The sequence below is a fragment of the Cynocephalus volans genome, chromosome 6 (assembly GCF_027409185.1).
Source record: "Cynocephalus volans isolate mCynVol1 chromosome 6, mCynVol1.pri, whole genome shotgun sequence".
Classification (NCBI taxonomy): Eukaryota; Metazoa; Chordata; class Mammalia; order Dermoptera; family Cynocephalidae; genus Cynocephalus; species Cynocephalus volans.
The window spans coordinates 24,185,872-24,208,825 of record NC_084465.1 but is presented as its reverse complement, the minus strand read 5'-3'; the positions used below and the strand labels follow the sequence as shown (position 1 = coordinate 24,208,825).

Genomic DNA, 22,954 nt, shown 5'->3' with positions numbered 1-22,954 from the left:
AGACCCATGGCATCCCCCTCATTCCTGCGGGGGAGACCAGGGGGCTTCTGGCAGTGGCTTGGTGGTCACAGCTGGGCTGGTTATGGATGCCGGGGGGGGGGGGTGTGGCCAAGTCCCTTGGCCCCCCCTGCCACCCCACCTTGGGAGCCCAGGGTGCTTCCTGTAGTGGCTTGGTGGTTGTTGCTGGGCTGGGTGTGGTCATCAGAGGGGTGTGGCTGAGGCCCCTGGCCTTCCCCCATCCCTGGCTTGAGAGCCCAAGGGGTTTCTGGTCCTTCTAGGTTTTGTAGGTGTTCTTTGGTGCTGTTAGACCTTTACTTTACTAGTTAATATCAGACTTTGTCCCTAATCTGTGAGTATTTTATTTTTTCTTTCAGTTCTGTGTGGGATTATTTGTTATTCCCACCACTTAAACTCTGCACTGGAACTAATTTGTTGTCCTTTGCTTACTTCTAAAATGGGGGAACTTCCTGTGGGGACCAGCACTTGAGCCCTGTAATTGAGCTAACTTGCTGTTTTGCTGCTGATTCCCTGGGGAAGGGTTTTTGTGCAGCTCAGGTTTTAATTGTTGACCTTGTAAGCACTTCTGGGTCTTGTGAGGCCTGGTACACCTGGGTTATGTGGAAACTCTGGTCTGGGCCTGAGACTTTTAAGCAAACTGCACCCCCTGTAGTTCTATATTCCTGCCCAGACTCCACTGAGTGGTCCTGCGCTGACTGGGGTGCAGATCAGCTGTCCATTATGTGCCCTAATGTTCCCCTGGTGGGCCCATCTTCCCCAACTCCCAAACTCCAAACACTTCCCATGGGACAGGCCATATGCTGGTCCCTTGTGATGACTCACCGGCCTCTGAGTGGTTGCTTTTTTTAGTTGTTGTGGTTCCTCACTTCTATGTGGGTCCACAGGAACCCTAATGGTGGTTTTGCTGGCCTGGGGGCCACCAAGGCCCTCTTCTCCCCTGACGCCTCCAAGCAACTTCATCCGAAGGGCACAGCTGAGGCTTTTGCCAGCTCCTGCTCCATGAAGCCTTGAAGCAGCCAGGGCTCAAAATGCTGGGAGTGGTCCTTTCTTTCTCTCATTGTGGCTTCTCCTGTCTTCATGGACTCCGTAGGCCTCTCCTCCTCTTCCCCTGAGCTCTAGTGGCCCCAGCTTGGCTGTCATTGCTTTTTAACAGTGTAAACTGGTTGATTTGTGGGAGAGAGTGATGCTGGGGACTGCCACCTTGATTTGAAGCCCTATATTATCTTTTAATTTTATTTTTCCATGAACTTTTTGAAGTAACCTCATATTAACCTAACAGATAACCTGGAATACACCATTATATAATCTTTTTGAAGCTCAGGTTCCCCACTTCTAAAATACGGGTAACAATACCTGTTCAACTAGTTCAAGTGTAGTATTCAGAATACCAACCACCTAAATGAACGCTGCAGGGGCTAGGGGGGTAGGGGACTTTGTTGGGGAGGTGGGCCTTCTTGGAGTGGCTATTTATCTACCAGCGGGGAAGTATCTTAACATTTTAATAATTGGTATGTTGCAACCAGTACAGGTGGGTACTGGCTCTGGTAGACAGTGTGTGCTAGTTATGATTCTAGTTAACCCAGTTAACTCAGTACAAGGATTCAATCCAGTGCACATGCCACCACCTCCATCACCTTACACATATTTCCCCACATGCTACCTTGTTTCACAGCACAACACATATGTATGATCACCCCCATGTTCCAAATAAAGAAGCTAATTACCCCACTTAGTAACCACAATGACAATGAGCACAGTATTTTCACCCAATGATTACCTAGCCCCGACACAGAATTCCTCAAAAACATACTGCCCTTCTTTTCAGGGAAGATATTTCTCTAAACTGTCATTTGAAAGGGCCAACTCTTGGAGGATGGAAAACACCTGTATTTAACAAGATTATTTGGAGACAAATGCATGCAATAAGAACCAGACTCCCTGGGAGACTGTTTTGCCTGTGGCTACATTCTGCAGTTGTGAGAGTGGACTGAGGGTGGGGAGTGGCAGTGGCTTGAGGCACAAGCAAATATTTAATGGCTTGGCATTCAGGAGGTGGCTCCAGTGAGCTCCAGGTCAATTGTCCAGCCCCATGAACATTTTGGTCTCTACTTAAATGCACACAGAATACAGATAGCCTTGCTGATCGCAGGGAGCAGGAGCACAAAGCCAAAGTATGAAAGCAGGAAGATGCCTCTCCATCCACCACGGCCAGCATGTCAGTGACTGCTTTATACAGAGATTTCATTGCATATTTAAATAATTGAACAAGGACGTAAACAATGCTGCCTAGCTGGGAGAGGAAAGGCTGTCTTCAGGGATGGTGCTGCCTGGAGAAGGGGGCCATGGGTCCTTGGATTTACAGCCCCCAGAGTGTTTACAAGATGAGGCCTCTAATTCTCCCAGTTGCTAAGGCAGGATTGGGGGAAGGCGATGCTCTAGGGGAGAGAAAGGCCTGGGGGCAACTAAGGAATAAGTGATTTGCAGATCACCTCTTCTCACCCCCAAGTCACCTCAGTCCCCATCAATTCCAAAGACAAGCCAGCCCTAGCCCCAACCAATACCCAAAATTTACACTCACCTTCTCAGACCCATGGTGCCCCATACAAAAATGTAATGCACTATATATTTTCTTGCTGTTCCCCAAGTTTATAATGCCATTAGTATGATCTACGATGGACTGGTTTATGGAGAGAGCCAAGTAATAATACAGAAAGGAAATGCCCACAACCATAAGGGGGAGGGGCAGAGGAGATTGATGGAAACTGCGGTCATCTGGAGAAATGGCAATCTGGTAATTGAACACCTGGAGTGGGGGGTGGTGCATGATGGAAAGCAAGCTCTTCAACTGGGTTTGGCTTTGTTTTCTCAAGGAAGGTAAAGGCATGGCAGGGGCGGTTTTGTTCCCTTGGGCTGGATCCCAGGAATGGCCCCTCTTCAGAAAGGGAAGTGAAAGAACAGACAAGATGGGCTGGGCTGATTTCTCTCCAGAGTCTGGCCGGGGTTAAATGCCATTGGCCTGCTCCTGTCTCAGGGCACGGGGCTTATTTCAGTGCCAAGGGAAAGCAGTAGTCCAGGGGCTAGGACTTCCCCTGCCCTGCCAGGTCTTCAGTCCTGGACAGAACTTGACCCTAATGATACCAGATTTCATGATACCCATCCTGGCTCTGGATTTCTTCTCTAGGGAGTCAAGGCAGTAGGGCATATTGGGAGAACCTTTCAAGCACAGTTTTGCAAATCAAATAGAATTCATTTTGCCGCCTCTGATCCGACACTGTTCTCTGGAGTAAACACTTGATTGAACTTCAAGAGGAGAGGCGTTGCTGGGAAACTCCTCTCTGACCCTGCACACCTGTGGGCGAGATGTGTTTCGCCTTCCTAGCAAAGTCCATCCAGTCTTGGTGCCTAGAGAATATAGTTTCAGCAGCAGTTCACTTTGCTTTTCAGTTTAGATGAGAAATAACCACAAAATAGTCCAGTGAGGACAAATTCTTGCCAGTGGATTTGCTTTTCCATCAAAATTCACTTTTGTTCCCCAAGAATCACCATTATTAAGTGTGTGGCCCTGATGGGGAAGGTCAGGTCGGTCTGCAGAGGAGCTGGGGATTGCAGAGGAGCTGGGGATTCCAAAGCCACTTGGTAACCAGCAGCTCCTCCAGCTTGGTAGCGGTGTGGGTGTGGCTGTTAGTGGATCCCCCAGTGAAGGCCATTCCAGCGGGGAGCAAGAAACCTCAGCTAACACTTGGAGAGCAGGACTAAGAGCAGGGAAACATTGTCATCCCATTTCATCGCCCCTTGCTTCTCCTCGCCTTCTAGTTGGTACTCAGGCTCTGGCAGCTGATCTGAAGAGCCAGGGTTGTTATCACAATGCCATCATTAGTTGAAACAAAATCATTCCTTGTAACTGGAATATAGTTACTATAAACGACATATGTTATTGGGCATCCTACTCTTAATAATTGTAATTATGCTAGAATACTTGCCATTATAACAGCAACAATGATTGACCAGTTCTCTGTTCCAGACCAATAACTTCACCTGAACGCGCTCTTTGTTCAGGGGGAAGAAAAGAGGTAATTCAACATGCCTGCTGGTAGTCAGCAGAGCCAGTGTTGAAAGTGGAAGACGCACAGATGAAAGCGTTCCTGGGATACAAGATGGTGCTGGGTAGATGAAAAGCCACCTGGCAGCCGCACTCTTAGCTAACAAAAGCACCCTGTCCGTAGCCCCCACTCAAAGGGTGAAAGGAAATGAAAACCCAGGGACTTCCAGAAGAATCATCGGTTCCTGGTTCTCACCTTCATTCCAAGAGCGTGGGTCTTGGTGTGGAAGCCCAGAGGAGCTGCAGGCCCTGAGGCTGAGGATGAGTCACCCCATCAGATAAAACTGGGAGGCCCAAGCCTTGACTTGTCACTCACCCTGTAAGACCACTTCCTGGGCCTGGATATCTCTTAGGTTCCCTTAACAGCTTGTTTCTCCTTATAATTACAGAACTTTAGAGATCGTATAGATCAATGGCCCTGCTTTACAGAACTCTAAATACAGACCTAGAGAGGTCTTACTCACCTTTAAACCTCTCACAATGCCTTGAGTATGGGAAATGCTTAGGGTAATGAAGAATGAACAGCTACATCATAGCAAAACTTTGGAGTGTGATGCTGTGAATAAACTTCCCCTAGAGTGCAGAGAGAACTCTTGTGTCTGGGGCTTCTACAAAATCACCTTTCCATTGTGTAGTTTTCTTTGTTACCCCTTTTCTGGCAACTGTTTCTTCTCAGAAGTATATATAATGCTAAAATATATGTACATTATACAATGTAAACATATAGAAAAAGGCAACAACATTAAAAAAATCATCAGACTTCCATTAGCAGCCAAGGATTTTCTTTTAAGTCCTGATGACAATGACCTCCTGTCACTGACCAGGAATGGCTGGAGTCAGCCAATAGCCCATATATATTTATTTACTTATTTCCCCTTTGATACATTCATCCATAAGATGTTGCTACAACAACCATCATGAGGTGGTCAACTCTGGCTTCTCTTCTACGTTCACATTCAAAACAGTCCTGGTGTTGAGCTGGGTAGACTGCAACCTCCTCGCTTCGACAGCAGCGTACCCTTAGAGTTTCCTTCTCTTAGAAAAATAAACACCCAAGATAAAGAGGAGGCAAAGTTCATTCCATCTGACAGAGTGATAAGGGAGGCAGGGGCGATTCCAAGTTACCCTGGAGGCTCTCACTGCCATGGCATACCAGGCTCTCCATAACATGCTCGTGAGGGCAGCAGCAGTCAGTTAGTCTGTCCCCACATCCCTCTATCAGCCACATTTCTCCAGGTCTATTCCTTTCTTGCAGGTCCTGGCATCAAATCCTCTGAGATGCTGTGAATCTCCAGCAGCTTTTGCAGTGCCGGGCATAAAGGGGTGTTTTGCCTGGCTTGTAGTCTGGGTACGTGAAGGCATCATTCTTCTATAGAGATCCCTGCATTGTACTGTGAATCATGGTGGACTCTTGTTCTATTCTTTAGTTCTTTTTTCCCTCTTTCTGAGCAGCAGATGCAAACTCCTTTTATACATTTAAAAGAAAGAAGCTTGGGACAAGAGGAACAAATAAGACAGAAAGAGCAGAAATCTGAAAACCTGTTTCAGGGTAATTAAATGATTAGAGGCCTTTGAAATCCTCCAGATAGCTCAGTTGTTTTTGTTTTCATTTTTTTTCTTGGGCCTCTTCACATATAAAACCTCTGCCAGATTCACCAGTCTGGAAAGCTGGAGAGAGGCTGAAAACCACTTTGTCTTAACTCTCATCAAGATATTTGCAGGTTTCAGACGAAAACGAGAGGATGCTTCCTGGGACCCTGGCCGTGGCAGGTCAGACAGCCCCTCTCCTCCTGGACCCACATCCTTTAACAGCATCTTCATGCCAAGGGCGTGCCCCTTGGGTGTCAGACTCATGTCTCTCCTATTATCTTTAGATCCTATTATCTTTAGATCTCCTATTATCTTCATTAAAGAAAAGCAGAGAATGAGACATAAATTTGAGATTCACAGTCCTACGTAAAGCCAAGATTTAACCACATTCCTCTCTTTCCCTGTAAAGGGACACTCCAGATCTGGGTCTCTTTTCCTGATTGTGAATCTAGAGTAGCCATTTGCAGCCACAGACAGACTATTGTAGAGGGAGGGGTGCCTGTGTCTGAGGCTTCCACAATCTCTTCTCGTTTTGATCTGAAACCTGCAAGGAACTTGATGGGAGCCGAAACATAGAGGTTTTCAGCCTCTCTCCAGCTTTCCAGACTGGTGTGTCTGGTGGAGGTCATATGTGTGGAGAGTCCCAAGAATAAAATAAAAGCAAAAACAATTGAGCTGTCAGGTAGATTTCAAAGGCCCCTGATCATTTAATTATCTTGATGGAGGTTTTCAAATTACTGCTTTTTCTTTTTTGTTTCTCCCCTGGTCCCCAATTTGATTGCGATCATTCTCTCCCTTGACAACCTCACCATTCCTTGCCTTTACCTCTAAAATAAATCTCTCTGCCCACTCTTCAGCTAGACAGCTCCTGATCCACCATCAGGGACTGGGCTAAATGGGACTTGGGGCTTGGCTTTTCTGATGGCTGAGAGCAGTTCAGCCACGTTGTCCCCATGCTAGGACAGCCCAGTGCAGCAGGAGGTGGTATGGGGTACATCAGTCTTCTCTTCCAGCCTCCCTCCCACCACTAAGGGTTTGGCCAAAGGTAGTGTTGCTAGTGGGGTACGAGTCTAGGGGGACTCTGTGATGGGCCTCTCTGTTCTCTCAATGTCCCTCCTGTCCCCCAAACAGCTCCTGTGCTTCCTGCACCCTGCTGTCCCTGCTGGGGGCCTTGCCACATGGTCATAGTACCTGGGTGAGTATGGGAAGGGGGATGGAATGTACACCCAAGATCAGTAGGATGGGTAAAGATGCTGGAGCCTGTTTGAGTTCAGTGTTGGCCGAGAGAATGGAAGAAGTACCGTAATGTTTGAACAGCAACAGACTTTTCCAAAGTGGTTTTATGTCTGTTATCTTTGAGGTCCTTACCTGCAAGCTTATACTCTGAGAGGCGACTACATAGGCAGAACGTATTTTTATTATGGTGATGAAGAGTTTCCAAGGATAAGAATAAAATTAGGAGGGAATAGAAAGACGAAGTCTTAGCTGTGGAGCCTAAGCCTATACCAGTGATTCTTCAAGCCTCAGAATCACCTGGTGGATCGTGAAAGCCCAGGCTGCAGAGACTCTGCACTCCTAACATGTGCTGAGGCACAGCGCTGCTGGTCCAGGAAGCACACTTGGAGAACCACTGCTCTGCACATGAGGGACCGTTCTTTCATTTGTCCTCTTTTCTCCCTTTTATTCAACTTGTCCTCCTTGGTCTCAGTTCTTCTGTGAGAATGGTGCTCTGAGGAACCACCAAGGAGCCTGTGCACAGCTCTGCTGTGTACTCACAATTATTTCTAGGACACACACACACACACACACACACACACACACACATCTCTCTGGAATTGTTCTAGAACTCACTTGGCTAGAGTGACCTCCACCTTTGTAACTGAACTTCCAGGGCTGACCCAGAACCCATGTCCCCAGTGCAGAGCTTGGCTAGTTTACTGTTTTCATGAAGTGGTCCCTTAAGAGCCAGGATTGGGGAGGAAGGGAGTGGTCCTAGGAGAAGGACTACCTTGTATGTCCCACGCTCACAGCAAGTGACATTCACCACTCTGGCTGCTGGGGACCTACCTCGGGCAGCTTCACACGGCCTTCCTGGAAGGAGCAGGTCTTGGGGTCATGGGTGCAGACGTGCCGGTATTTACACCAGTGGCAGCGGTACGGGCTCTCCACACAGGACAGGCACCTGGGCACAGCAGAGGGAGAGGTACAGATGCAGAGCCAGGTGAGCCCATAGCAGAGGGTCTAGCAAAATGTTTGTAATACTAAGAGAGCCCACCCTCAAGTACTCGGCAGGGTCAGATCTTATACAAGTCTATCCCTTGTCCCTCCCAGTCCTCAGGAAGCCAGCAGTCTCTACCCCCAGGCTTGATCTACCTGCCCCCACCTCTACAGGATGATGTTTTCCTTTGCTGAGGACCAGAAGGGTAAGGTCTGGAGTAGAGAGGCTTGTCTGGGGAGACCATGAGAGTTGGGGCAAACAAAAAATCAGGTTTTAATGAATTGACTTGACTGACTGCAGGTTTCAGCTGTCAAGGACCTATGTGGACCCACCCTGGAGAAGGAAGCTTGTACCGAGACTGCTTTCTCAGTACGATGAGATTCTCCACTCTTTACCCCAAGGAAACAAAGGCAAATTGATAACAGTTTATTACTTAAAAACCCAACATGGTTCCCTTTTTCCAAAAACTCAAATGCCTGGCCACACAGGCTAGGCCCACCAGGATGTCCAGGTCCTCTGTCCCCACAGAGGTTTGGTACTGTGGCCATGACCAGGCCACACTCTCCCCACATGCTGTCCTTCCCCCTGGAGTCTGTTTGTCCTTTCCTCCACTTGGTCAATGCCTTGGCTGAGGCAGAGCTGGTTACTCTGGGCCCCTCTCCATGAAGCTCTTTGTTGGTGTCTGTAGTGAATTGAATTATGTCCCCCCAAAACTCAATGAAGCTTAAATTGTATCCCCCATATTTTATGTATTAAAAACTTGGCCCCCACTGTGACTGTTAGGAGGGTGGGAAATCCTATTATGGTAATTGAAAAGTGGAGCCTTGAAGAGGTGATTGGATTGTAGGAACATGCTGTAGTGAATGGATTAAAAAATGGTGGTCAGGGGCATGGTTCTGAGGGCTTTAAAAGAACAAGAGAGTCTGTCTTTCTCTCTCTCTCTGCTCACTCTGCTTCCGCCACCTCGCAATGTGAGACCCCTAGGTCACTATCACCATCACCACCAGCTGGACTTCGGACTTGCCAGCTTCAGAAACTGTAAGCAATAAATTTTGTTTTCTTTATAAATCACTCAGCGGCAGGTATTTTGTTATAAGCAACAAAAACGGACTAATACAGTGTCCCTGAGACAGTACTGGTCTTCTTGTATCACATCTCACTACTGACTGTCCAGCTTGTCTACTAGTCCACTAGGCCACGAATGCCTGGAGGGCAGGACTGAGTCTTTGAGTTTTATAAATTTTTGATTCCTCTGCATCTGATGAATAACACACTGCACATAGTGGATGCTTAAGATCATTTGATGACCTGTATGGAACATATGATTGCATCTGCCTCCTCTGTTTTCCTAGGGGGACAAGAGCAGAGTGAAGTATTAGGCCACTGAGTGGTAAAGCCACGGGCAGCTCCATGACAAGAAGCAGGAAGAGAATTCAAGAGTTGAAGCAATTCACTTTTGGCCAAGAGGGCTGAATGCCTCCTTACCTGGGACCCCAAAGACAGCTAAGCTCTGGACTCAAAGCTGCCGCAATCACATCCATAGACCCTGAAACTCCACCAGCCTAGAGCCCCCAAGTGTCTATGGTCACGTCAGCTGCCTAGCCACCATGGGCAGGGGCAAACAGAACAGCGTGCTGAAGCAACAGGACTTTTTCAGGTGAGGTCCTGTGGTTTTCAAACTATGCTCTAAGGAACCCTGAGGGTTCATGGAGCTCCTTTGGAGAGTGTGTGAAGAGTTGTGTTGGATTCTTAGAGAGAGAAGGTTCTAGCCCCCTCAACTCTCAACCAGAGTAGCGCCTACTTCACAGCTCATTTCAGGTGAAAAAAAGGTTCTCTGCTGGGAAAAAAAGCTTGCACATCCACAATCTGGCCCAACCCTGTCAGTTTATAGAGTAAATAATAATATAATAATGGTAAAAGCATGAGCAGTGCTTAAACAGTGGGCCAGACATGATTCCAAATGCTGTCCTCATAAAAGCTCTTTCAACCCTCACGGCCATCTTGGGGGACAAACAGGACTGATATATAGGGGACCACCAGCACAGTGTCCCCAGCAAGGACAGTGCTCTTGCTATGCCAGTTGTTAAATGCTGGGGTGATGTCCTTGGAAGGAGTCCTACTATGTCCCTGTTACGGAGAACGCAGGGGCCCAGAATGGTTAAGTTTCCCAGCTAGCCTGACTGCAGAGCCCGAGCCTCACCCTCCACACCAGAGCCTGACCACCCCACACCTTTCTGCCTCCCTCTGGCCCTCGCCAGCCTGTGTCCTGACGTGGCCTGCAGGAGCCTGTGGGAGCTGAGCACCCAGGCAAGCTGTTAGACCACATGCCCTTCCCTGGACACACATGGGGGCTTCTGTCCGTCCTCAGACCCCCTCTTCTGTTCTTCAGGTGAGATGCCCCTCTCCCTCAACAGATGGTGCAGCTGAATCAGGTTAGAAAGATTTATGCCAGAGAAGATGTATGGGCTGGGGATTTGGAGAGACCCCTGCCCTGCACCCTGCCCCAGGTTCTCCCTCTGTTCTTTCCATTAACCCTGTGAGTACCAGAGGGGAGTAGTCCGTCTCCTTCGAGGGGTGAAGATGGCCTCCTTTGGAGCCTCTCCACAGTGCCTCCTCGGGAACAGTGCTGGGGTCTTCTTATCTCTGGACGAAACTTAACTGCAGGAACAGGGGGCCAAAGGAGGCTGGGGGCACTTACGAATTGTGGACGCTGCAGTTGTAGAAGACAAAGCTGGTGCTGGCAAAGGTCATGCCTGTCTCCTTGGACTTGAGCTGCAACTGGACGACATGGTGGTCCCCTATAAGGCAGAGCCAGTCAAGAGGTCAGGGGGACAGCCAAGGCCCCAAGCCAGGGTCCCATTGAACCTCAAGAGCAGCTGCAGAGGGCGTTATTGTAGTCTATTCTCCCTTCCATACTGTATTACTTGCTCCCCCCGCACCCAATTGCTCACCTGCCCATGTTATACACACACAAGCACACATGCACACACACATGCACTCTGAAAGGTAGTCACATGTGCATTCACATGCATGATGTCCTTGCCAGACTCAACAGAATTACAAACATACACACTGATTAGCGACCAGGGAGAAGCAGATATGTAGACTAGGACTGCTGCCACAAACTACGCAAGAGATTTTGCACGTACGTGCACGTGTGTGCACATGTGAGCTCATTCCCCATCTGTGAAGACAGACCTTGTTGTGATGGCCCCTTCTCTGGAGGGCTCAGGGCTCCACTGCGGCGGGAGACCCTGGAATCCTCAGCTGGCACCAGGAAGGAGCTGCAGCCCATGTTTAATTCACAGTGCTGACCCTGAGCCCCCACTTCCAGCCTCTTTCTCTGCCTTCTCTGAGAGCCTCATTAATCAATCAGCTCCAAACAAATGTGACAAGCCCAAATGCAGGGGGACAACATGGAATCAATCTGCCTGGGCTGGGCCTGCCCTCGCCTGCATTGAGCCTCTGTCCACTCCCCCCAACCCCCAGTGCAGCTACCCAAAAACGGCAAGCAGCTCTGGGGAGGCAGGACAGGGCAGGGGGTGGTGAGGCAGTGGTCCAGGGCCAGAGAAGAGATCCAGCCATGTGAGCAGGGGCATGAGGAGCCAGATGACCGCCCTCCCAGCCGTCCCTGCTCCTGCCAGCTTCCCTCCTCCACTGCCCCTCTGGGCCAGCCAGGCAGGCTGACTCACCAGCCCACTCTCTGCTGTCCTGGCCTCACCCTCCGCCCGCCTTCTCTGCAGCTGCTCCTTGCCTAGGATGGGGTGGACTCTGGGATGCTAACCTGGGACTGAGACGGAAGGGTCATAACAGGCAATTCCAAGGGTGGGGGAGGGACACTTCAGCCCTCCCTTCCTGAGGCACATCCTCTGACCCACACCCCTTCCTCGGACCCTCTCCTGCCTCAGTCCCCCCACATCTGTTGTGAGTTCTCCTCATCCAGGCAGGTGCAAGAACACGCTTTCCAGCTTTGCCTCCCGGGACTGCTCACCGTTCTCCGTGATGATCCGGGGTACTTCCTTGGCTGCTGGGGAGTAGCACTGGATCTGATTGCCTATGACCAGCCCATCCATCTCTGACAGGTCCTCAAAGGTGCAGTTGACACCGGCTGACAGCTCCGGGACATTGTATGTCTCCAGGACCAGCTGTGAGCAGCCAGGCACAAGGAGAGAAGGAGGAGGGTGAGACGGGAAAAGGAAGGGTATGGAATGAAGGGAGAGATCCCGGGAAAGAAGAGAGATGAACAAGACGGGTGTCAACACAGAGATGTAAAGAGACAAAAGGGACCTCATGAGAATCAGAAATGGCAATGTCTGGGGGATTTGGATTTAGGAAAAGTGGCAACACCAACCACCAAGTACCCAGTGTGAGGAGCCATCTTCATGCTCCTTCCTCTGCACCACACCTGTCCCATGTTGTAGACAAAGATCGTTCCCAACATTCTGTCACTCTTCTGAGTATTTTTGGTATGACAATTTCCTTGTCTTTCCACTCATTACGCAGTGCAGCCTCTTCCCCCATATTCCTGCTTGTGTCCCCTTCTCGTGTCCCCAGAGGACTCATCTTTACTGACTCCTGCCCTGCTCTAGCGCTGCATTTCCTGGCCAGCCTTGGCCCCATTATCCCAAGGGGCCTCGGGCTCAGGAGCTCTCTGGTGAGGAGCAAGCCCTTCCCCGCACCCCTGGCCCCTTACCGGCACACTGTACTGAGAGACGGAGATGTTGTTGGGGTGGACCGTCAGCCGCACACACTGCTTCATCTCTGAAGCAAACCTGCGGGGCTCCCTGGACCGCTCACACCGCTCCTTCCGGGTGCACCTGGGAAGGACGTACCAACGGGTTACTCAGGACATGGCCACGTGGTCCAGGGAGGGGCCCACGCTGAAGTCAGGCATTTCCAGCAGCTCCCAGGATGTGTCCAAACTCAACATGCCCAGAACTGACCTTTATTTTCCTTCCTCAAGCCTGGTCTTTCTCCATCATGCCCAAATTTGAAAAAGATGGTAATTCCAATCACCACTTGCCAAATGCAGAAGCTTGACAGGCATCCCAACCTCCCCTCACCCCCTCCAAACTCAGCCAAGAGTTGCACGGTCCTGTCTGTTCTACCTCTCCATGCATTCTGAGGTGAAAGGAGACGCACTCTTGCCATATATGTGCAATATGCTCTTCAGACATCCTTGCCTTTCTGCAGGCCAGTCCTTCCCTCTGAACTTCCCTCACCCCACTCCTCCACCTGCCCAACTCCTACCTCTCCTTCCAGACATGGTTCAACTGTCAGGCACCTGCGGTCCCTCTTCCCACCCCAGGCAAAGTCAGGAGCTTCCTCCTTGTGGTCCCATAGCACTTTGGAGTTTCCTATAGTTCAGAATATCTCTGATTATACAATAATTATCAGGCTAAGTGCAGCCTTCTACCAAGTGTGAGCTTCTCAAAAGGAGAAACTATGTCTGACTTATTTGGAATCCCCTGTATATCTTATGTCCTAGCAGACAGAAGATAAATGTAGGTGGGAGGGAGGGAGGGAAGGAAGGATCAAAGGTGCAGAGTGTAGTAGTTAGAAGCATGCTCAGGATCAGAATCCCAGGTCTGTGGCACAGGGTAACTGCTATATAAGGTTTGCAGTGATTGTCTAATGCCCTGTGCTGTACAAAGTGTACCGTGTCACAGGTGGGCCATACCCAGCATGACCTGAGATCTTACAGCTTTAACTGATGAGGGCTTGTGAAAGATGCACATAAAAACCATGGACCCCACCCAAATGCACACATCACATGAGGTCACCACATGGAGGTATCTGAGTCTCAGGGAACAGTATTTAGTCTGAGTCAGATAAGCCTTGAGAACATGGAGCTTTCCTGAATGGCTGGGATTTTGAAACTCTGGTCTACTGCTTCTGCTCTGGGGGGAGGACAAGCAGGTCGTCAGGAGGGACAATTTGAGAGAAGATGACACTGCAGGGAAATCTCTCCTGAGCTGCTGACCTTTTTGGGTTAAGTGAAAAGACTGAGCTGGGGAAGGAAGACATCAGGAGCTGTTGCAGAATGGGACGGAGCCCTGGCAAGGAGTTTAGTAGGAAACGGAATGGCCAGGGATGTGGAACCCACATGGGGGGGGGGATTGGGGGAGGGAACGTGTGTCTCTAGAAGCAGACAGGTGTGGTGTGGGGCAGGGGGATGAGGACAGGGGGGCGCCTGGACATCTGAGCTGCGCTTGGGGTGACTTGCACGCTCAGAGAAAAGCTGTGGAGTCTTTCCTTCCATCCATGGGGAAGGAAAACACCTTCAGGGGAAGGGGAGACCCAGAGACAAAACAGGAGGACCTTAGAGTACATCGGATGTGTAATGTGAAAGTAAAAATCAATCCTGAATAATACAATCACGACTACTAGTTACTGAGTGCTTATTAGGCACTGTGATAAGAAGTTTATACTTTATGTCGTTCATGTCTCATGATAATGCTGTGACAAACCCCAAACTGCAGAAGAGGGTGAGTAAGTAACTCGCCCACGTTCACCAGCAAGTCAGCGAGAGTCAGTATTTGAACGTGGATGAACTCTCGAGCCTGTGCTCTCTTTACCTCTGTGTTCCATCTCCCTGAAGCTTCCAGACTGTGAAGTGTGGGACAGATTCTGAGCTGCAGACTAGAACCATGTTCCCTGCCGTCTTGATGCCCCCTTTATGTTCTCGGGCAATTTAAACATTTCTCCTCCGCCTTTCTCTCTAGGCTAATCACCACTTTTGCCTTCCACTGGGAAGCACTTTGAATATGATTGCAACTTGCTGGACAAGGAGGAATTCGCTGGGATGCTTCTAGGAAACCCGTCCCAGCGGTGAGAGGCCAGACATGGGTCTCATCATCCCCGTGGCACTCCCTGGCTGCTCTAACAGACCGGTGACAACAAGAGCGTCTGGCTAGAAGTCTCGGGAGTTAATTTACCAGGCCAGCTCCTCTGCGAGGACTCCATTACCTTCAGCCATTAAGCTAATGTTATGGACTTTTCCACAGTGTCTTCACTGACATCGCTATTAATAGTGTTATTACTCCCATTAACAGCAGAACCAGAGAGCAGGTATGGGCTTCAATTATTCACTGACTCCCCAACTTTGAAGTTCCTATTTCCAAGAGCAATCAGTAGATCTGAAAAATGTCTTTGATTAAATTATGAAGAGAAGAAAAATGGAGCTTCTTCCAGGCCAAACATCACCTGGAGTTACCAAATAGAGATTCAGAGAGAAAAAAGAGGACTCCATTTCTCTTCCCAGGGGTGGAGCACAAAGGCATCCGGTTGGGGAACCTCAGGACAAGTTCTACCTGCATCCTGCCACTGCTCCTGAGAGCCCCATACTAGCTACTTATCCCCTTTCCCCAAATGTAGGTCCTCCAGGAAAGTGACCTAGAGTTTACAATTGTAAACATCCCATCTAACTGTGTAATCTTGGGCAAATTACTTCACCTCTTCCTGCCTCAGTTTTCTCATCTATAAAATGGGGATAAAATAGTATTTACCTAACAGGGCCATTATGAGGATTAAGTGAAATTATGTGAGTAAGGCATTCAGAACAGGGCAGAGCTCATAATAAATCCTCACTAAGTGTTAGCTGGTATTATTACCCCATCTCTGATTTCCTCATCTGACCCCTCCAAACTGTAGCCGATGCAGAAGCCCAGATCTTCTCCCAGGCTGGCCCATGGGGCAAGTCAAAGACAAAAGATGAGGGTGGCTACAGCAGTCTTCCTCTTAATGATGGAGGATGTGGCCCAGAGGCCAGGAGGGAAGAGGGAGAGAAGAGGAAAAGCCTGGTCTGGGTTGTAGCTCCACTTTCTTAATAGCTGTCAGAGGGTATTGAGAATGCAGCTATCTTAGTGGAAAGTCAAATTTAAGGTCAGAGCCAGGGATGTTTTGACATTTCTACTATCCCTCAGGGCCCACGAGGGTGGGGGCTGCAAATGCCCAAAAGCACAGACAATCGACCTTAAATGTGATAGCATAGCAGAGGGGAGAGGATGAATTGCTTCTGATTTCTTAGGGGGTCTGTCAAGGTGATGGCCTTCTGCCTTTCTAGGACTGGGATTTCCCGCTAGCCCAGGCAAGAGCTGAGACGTGTGCAAAGGGTTAATTCATGACTCTTTGGGGGCCCGGCTTTGATGTTTCCTTCTAAGGGGCTCCAGGTGCTTCCTAAAGCAGGTCCCTCAACCCCACTGTAGGGGCCCCCTCGAAGTGGAAGGAAAATTCTGCTCCGTCCATTTCCCAGGTAGGAAAACTAGAGCTTTGATGGATTCAGAAAATGCATGCTGTATGACTTTGAGTTTTCAGACATTTGTCTCTGCCACCATCGTTGTAACTCCCATCCCAAGCACAGATCTGAAGAAGGCTGGCAGGAAGCGGACTCCAAGAAGACACATCAGATCCCCAAAACTGCAGTCCATCCCTGCTAACCTCTTCTTCCCTCCTTCCTCCTTCCTCTTTCTCTGCAGTTCAGCCCCTCCAGCCCCAGATCAGAGGTGCTAAAAGCCCTCAGGGAGAAGGCCCTGGCCCTGGCAGGGGTTATTATTCAAGTCAGTGGTTCCAATGAGATTATCTTCTCTAATGAAGCAGCTACCTCCGCCCTCCCCTAAGCCTGAACTTTCACTGCTGGAGGATTCCCAGCCAAGTGGAAAATTAGAAGGGAGAGGAACAGAGAAAGGAAGAGGGTGAGGGAGAGAGAGGTGGTGATTAAGTTCTCCAGAAATTAGTTCCCAAAGATGGGGACAGAAGTATCAACTCCCAGTGCTGCTGGCCAGGCAAACACATTTCAATTTGGAAATGGGGCTGTCTGTGAGTCTGGCCTGGATGAGTCCCCGAGCTCAAGGGGTCATTGCTGGTCCCTGTCCCCAGGCCCTCCAGCATGGACCCACCAGGTGTGGCTATCAGAACTTGCTCCTTGTGTCTCCCCACACATGACCCCTAGTCCCTAACGTTTCACATTGGCCGTGGCTTGTGCTCAAAGTGCACTATTTGGGGAATCTGTGTTTAGAGCATGAGGAGAATGAAAGAAAGGGGAGGTCAGAAGGGGTCTTCCCAAATGGGCCCGATAGAAAAGTTAAGAGAAGTTAGAATGCCAACTCAACTAGGAGACCATGGGAAGCTCTTCGGTCATTGTCATCACATCTGGGGACTTGACGAGGGAAGAAACTGGATTTTCTAGTATTGTTCTCCCCGCCCTCTTCAGGAATGCCCACAGAAATGGGCAAGTGCAGCTGTGTGGCTTGGAGGAAGGACAGGGAACTGGATAGTACAGGAAACCTTTCTAGGTAGATGGGTGTGTGAGAGGTTTCTCACACAAAGGATGAAGACCAGGTGAGTCCTTTCAACGTTATTATTCTAGGATCCAGTGACTGACACCACGGTCTTACGGAAGTCTAAGTATTCTGGTTGTTTGTCCTAAATACTTAGGATAAACCCCAAGACAGGGAGGCTGAGGCTGTACTGTAATTTTCCCTCTGCTGCCCCTTTACCACCTGTAGAGATCCAAAGCCAGCCTGAGCAGCACCTGATATTGGATTCATCCATGCTATCCAAGGGGAGGAAGACTTTCCAACGGGGCGCTGCTCCCAACCACCCAGACACAACCATCCAGTCCTGGAGGAGGAGAGGACCAGGAATAGAAAGGTCCTTGGGGGAGATCCTGTGGTCCAGCCGCAGACTCTGCTTACACAGCTGTGGTCACAGGACCCCTTCAGGCACGAGTGCCTGCTGCCTTCCAGGCCCACTGAGGGGCTTCATGCATGTCCCCTCCCTTGGTTTTCACAGCAAGGCTGTAACATGGCTGTTTTCGTTGCCATTTGGAGGTGGGGAAATGGAACCCAGATGGGGTCTGTCCACAGATGCATGCTTAGTTTTAACTTATCCCTTCTGCTCTGAGTAGCAGTGCCTTTCCTTGCTCTACCTCCATCTTGGCAGAAGCTACATAAAAAAGAAAATAAGTGTATCCTGAAAAGGGACCAGTGCCAACCCATCCAGGGGAGGGCACTCTTTCAACAGAAGAAATCTGGAAAGAGGCAGGGTCATCAGGGAGCAAGAGAGGGATTTACAGAAGCTGATTTTATCTTTCCCCTGTCGATGTCTTAGGTTACATGAGCCTCCCAGAAGTGGTGACTTTTCTTAAGAAAGGTAACGTCTGGGCCAATCGATGCAGCTGGATCTGCTGGGTGAGATCCTGTTACCTGCCGAGACTGAGACAGGCTTCTTTGCAGGGCATGGAGCCATGGGAGAGGAGACGGAGGGGGGCTGGGGACCTGCCATGCCTGGCAATGTTGGAGGGAATGTTCCAGGCCTAGGATAGAAGACAGCTGTGACGGAGCTAGGCAGACTGGGCTGTGGGCTTTCCTTTACCTTCACCCAAGTCAGAACAGGTCGGCTCGGGCACAAGGTGAATGCCCTGGGAATACAGACTTGAGACTCACAGTCAATAAATACCCAGCATTGTTGAAGTGGTCATTGCCATTGGAAACAGGCAAGCCTGTGGACTGGAGCCAGGGCTGGGAAGGAAGGCAGCCGGTGACCCTCCGTGCTACTGGGTTGTCAGGTAAATGTTTCACGACAATTGGGAGTGAGTAGCAGAAGGGAGGATTTAAATTACATGAGCATTTCTTAAGCATGTTCAGTCTGTAACCCACCTGTGACCTTGCTGGTACAAACAGCCCATTCAGCCACAGGAGCCACCTGCTTGTAGAGTCCCCGCCCTCATGCGCTCTCTCCCTCTCCTGTTGCCTTCTCTCCAACTCTCTCTCTCCCTTCTTCTTCTCTTGCTCTTTCTGTCTGTCTGTTTCTGTCTCTGTCTCTCTGTCTCTTTCTCTCAGACAGACAGACCGACACAATACCCTTAAGCTGTCCTTCCTCTCCCACAATGTAACCACCACCCTACTTCTTACAACCAAAGGGACAGTTGGCAAAAGTGCCTGACTGAGAAAACAGACATCTCGACACCTAAAGGCACCCTTTCCCTGCTGCTCTTTGACCTGGTCTTCCCGAGAGTCACACTTGCTGGGGTCACTCAGCCAGTGACAGTCACTTAGCACAGGGTCTTTCCCATGGTGGGGGCCTAACAAACATGCTGATTCTAGTACAGACTGCAACCACCCACCCTATCCCTAGATCAAAGGCCTGGTTCCTGAGAAGCTTTAGGGCAGAGACGATCCAAGCCAAGGATGTTCAGTTTGCACCCACTGGAGATGAAAGAGAGGGGAGATCAGGAGATGCAATGTCTGGCTCTGACCTTAACCCAAGGAACTGGGGAAGAAAGGCCCACTGGGGAGCACTGGGAAGGAGCAGGATAGAGCTTTCTGGATGAAAAAAAATGTTCTGTATCTTGATAGGTATGTGGATTGCAAACGTTTCAAACTATACACTTAGAGTCTGTGCATCTCATTCTATGTAAACTACAAATTATATCTTTATTAAAAACATCTTAGAAATTCAGAGACCTACTCTTCTTCACCCACTGATGTTGCCATTCACTCTGGGAGGGATGGAGGATAGGTTTACTGAGTGTATGGTGGGCAGGCGGCCTTGGCCTAGGGGAGCCCCTGAACTCTGCCCTCCCAGGGGAGCTTCAGCAGGTGCATGGCACAGCCCAGCACCAACATCTGCCCTCATCAGTCTTTCACATCACCAGGAGGTTTAAGGTTACAGAGAAGGACACTTTGACCTGCAGAGCACTTTGGACTTTTATAACATCTTTTATTGCCTCATTTTATCCTCATGCCACATTGTGAGAAAATATTGTGCTCCCTCTTTAAAAATGAGCATGTCATGTTTCATATACACAGATATAGTCCTCATTATTAAGATCTTCATTATTTGTGGTCTGTGTATTTGCAAATTTGGCTCATCGCTCACATTTATTTGTGACCCCCAATCAGTCCTCATGGCACATTTGTGGTCACTCATGGACATGCACAGAGCTGAGGTTGGACAGAGCAGTATCCTGTCTTCCTATTTCAGCAATCGCAATATGAACAAGTGTCCTTTTCGAGGTATATTTAGTGCCACATTGTTCGTATTTTGTGCTTTTTGTTGGTGATTTTGCTGTTTAAAATGGCCCCCAACTGTAGTGCTGCAGTGCTGTCCAGTGCTCCTGAGCTCAAGAAAGTTGTGATGTGCCTAAGGAGAGAGTACATGTGTTAGACAAGCTTCATTCAGGCACGAGTTATAGTGCTGTTGGTTGTGAGTTCAACATTAATGAATCAATGACAGATATTAAGTAAGGTGCCTATAAACAGAAACACACGTAAAAGAAGGTTCTATGTTGAGTTACTGATGAGAATGTGTGGCCAGAGGCTCCCAGGGAAACTAACTCTTTCTTTCTCCTAGGAACTATGATTCGGTGTTCACTAATTCAGTGTTCCTGGTGACTTCACAGGACATAATTACTGTGTGTCATGAGAATCAACTGCACTTGCCTACAGCTGCACAAGTTTGCAAAGAATGAGAACTAGGTTCCACTGATTTCCACTAAGTAATCCTTCCAAAGTTCCCCACTGCAGCTCCTTGGGCAAGGAGGGGCCACCTTGCACAGCCCCTGCTCCAGGAGGGGCTGGCACTGACATGGACACACATGAATAAGACTGCAAGTTTCACAATGAGCCAGGCTAAAGGAGGGGAGGGAATCCAGCAGGAGCACCCACCAGTTAGGCAAAGGCAGTTTGAGGCTGAGATACCCCCAGGAAGAGGAGCATACAATTAAAGTAGAATGCCTGGAAAATCACCAGAGCCACAAGAGGCAGGGCATCGCTGAGCTCTCAGTCCTTCCTCACCCTTGCTATGATTCCCGCCCCACCCCACCTGACATTCTGCAGAGCTCCACGGTCCCCAGTGAACATTCACCCACACAACCGCATGTGATTGTCCAACGATTCAGTGAGTTGGGCAAGACGGGCATCACCACCTTCAATTCACAGATGAAGAGACTGGAATGCTGGGGCGATGTGGAATTTGGAGTTGGCAACAGATGCCCAAAGTTCATGTCCATGACTGTTTTCTTTCTGCCATGCTGGGAGTGGAGCTGCTGACTTCTGAGCAGGCTGACGGCCTCCTTCGTGAACTGCCCTGACTTCATCTTGGCCTCCATCCACCCATTTTTTGCCACTTGACAGGAGGTAGGTATTATGTTACAGAAGGGGAAACTGAGGCCACACTGGGCATAGTGTCTGGTGCCCTCCTCTCATTCCTGCTTAAGTCAGCCTGGGGATAGGAGGTGGGGGTACTCGCAGCCCCTTTGTCACCTTCTCAGAGCTCAGAGCCTCTCCTGTTCCTGGGGCTCAGTGAGGTGTAGGGTTAGAGCAGGACTGCAGGCAGAGGTCAAAGCTGATGTGGAAACCTGCACCGAGTGTCAGGGAGGGGCTTGCTCTTCTGATTGCCCTTGAGTGATGCCAGGTGCGAGCCCCACGCCAGGAGCAGCTGAGCCATCCTCGGCCAAGCAGAAAACCAGGAGGCCTCTAGGTCTCCAAGTAAGGAGCACAATCCCTTTCTGAAAACTATCAGATAGTTTCCACAAAGAAAACTATCCCCCTCTGCTTTGCAAAGTATCATCTGAGGAGCTCTTCTGCAATCCCAGGCAATCTCTCCCATCCTCTTTTCAGGGGGCGCCTCGTGGGCCCCACTGCTCTCTGTTGCAATGTAACCTTCCTGTTCACTTGAGGGTACAGTTTCTGATCTGTCTCTGAGTCACGTACATTTCACTGTAGCTCAGTGCCTCTTGATTTTTTGTCCCACTATAATATACCTGAAGGATTTTAGACCTTCCCTTCAGGAACTCAAGGACCCATTATGCCTAAGACTGTCACCCAGAGATGGGGAAGGTGCCTGTTCCCTTAGAGAGGATGATTACAATTTAAGAGGGTATTTCTAACTTTCAGAGGCACTTTTTGGGAGAGGGGGAGCCAAGATCCAGCCCCATTTTTTTATAGCTGAAAAATTACTGGGAAGTATCATCAGTCACATGCCATTCAGGCTCTCAGCAGGAAGGCTGAACTCCTTCTCCTTAATTTATAAGGCTTGTGTCCAACTCGCAGTGTCAAGTTTCAGGTGTTGACTAGAAACAATAACAGCTGGACTGGGACCAAATTCCATTAGAGTGGGGTCCCACTTCTAGAGAACGGAATGGAGCCAACACAGAGGGAGACACATGGGGAGAGTGCCCAAGAGGCCCAAGTGTCCCAGGCCCAGGTACTGACGGCCAGCTGATGGGTGTTATGCTGGCAGAGAGAGGGTCCTCAGGTGCTACACTCCTGAGCTGCAGACCCAAGTACTAGAAAATTCTACAGAAATATTGAAGGGTATGTTGAGTGGATGCTGAATCACTAAATGGACAGCACATATGTCACATACAACGTAGTATCCCATGTAAACCTTGAGTAAAAGGTCTGCTGCCTTTTTCCTGGTGTTCAGTCTTGGAAAGTTAGCCTACTGCCAAGTCACAGTCATGGAAGTCCAGGACTCCCTCTACCTCCAGCCCTCCAGTGTGTGACTATCCCACACATTCATATCCTGACCCACCATCATCCCCATGCTGCCATTTCCATATATTTCCTAGGAGAATTGGGCAATTTAAAGTAAAGTCACAAAGAAAAAAGGAAGGAAGATAAAATTTGCAAAGTATGCAATGAAGAAAGAGTAAGAAAAGACAGGGAGAGCAGAGAGAGTAAAGGGAAGGAGAGTGATGGCAGAGAAGAGGAGGAGAAGCACTGGGAGCAAGTGGGAGGTGGGAGGAGCTGCACGCAGCACTCACGTGTTGTGGAGCACACACCAGCCGCAGTGGGGATCGCCCGCGCCCAGGCACTCGCTGCAGCTCTGATACTGCCCACAGGACTCCACAGGGACTCTGGTGAGCTAGGACAGCACGACAGGGAGAAAGCAATCAAGATTTTGCAGAACACCCAGTAGCCCACTAGAAGAGACGCTATTCTAAATATCACATGAATTACCTAAAACAGTGTCGGAGCACGAAGGTGCATAGGGCCTCTGAACTGATAGGGACCTTGAGTGAT

General features: G+C 49.4%; 1 protein-coding gene across 4 annotated transcripts in view; it reads right to left on the bottom strand.

The window, feature by feature from the left end:
• PLXNA4 (plexin A4) overlaps nucleotides 1-22,954 on the bottom strand; it is a 433,176-nt gene that overhangs the window by 86,243 nt on the left and 323,979 nt on the right. For 3 of the 4 annotated variants that reach the window (XM_063101329.1, XM_063101330.1, XM_063101331.1), the window contains exons 5-9: nucleotides 22,696-22,796; nucleotides 12,619-12,742; nucleotides 11,917-12,070; nucleotides 10,624-10,723; nucleotides 7,775-7,889 (exon numbers count right to left, since the gene is read on the bottom strand). In XM_063101329.1, the coding sequence (XP_062957399.1) occupies nucleotides 7,775-7,889; nucleotides 10,624-10,723; nucleotides 11,917-12,070; nucleotides 12,619-12,742; nucleotides 22,696-22,796 (594 nt within the window). Of the gene's footprint in view, nucleotides 1-7,141; nucleotides 7,437-7,774; nucleotides 7,890-10,623; nucleotides 10,724-11,916; nucleotides 12,071-12,618; nucleotides 12,743-22,695; nucleotides 22,797-22,954 lie in introns of those variants that run through there. The other variant, XM_063101332.1, reaches the window with a different exon arrangement.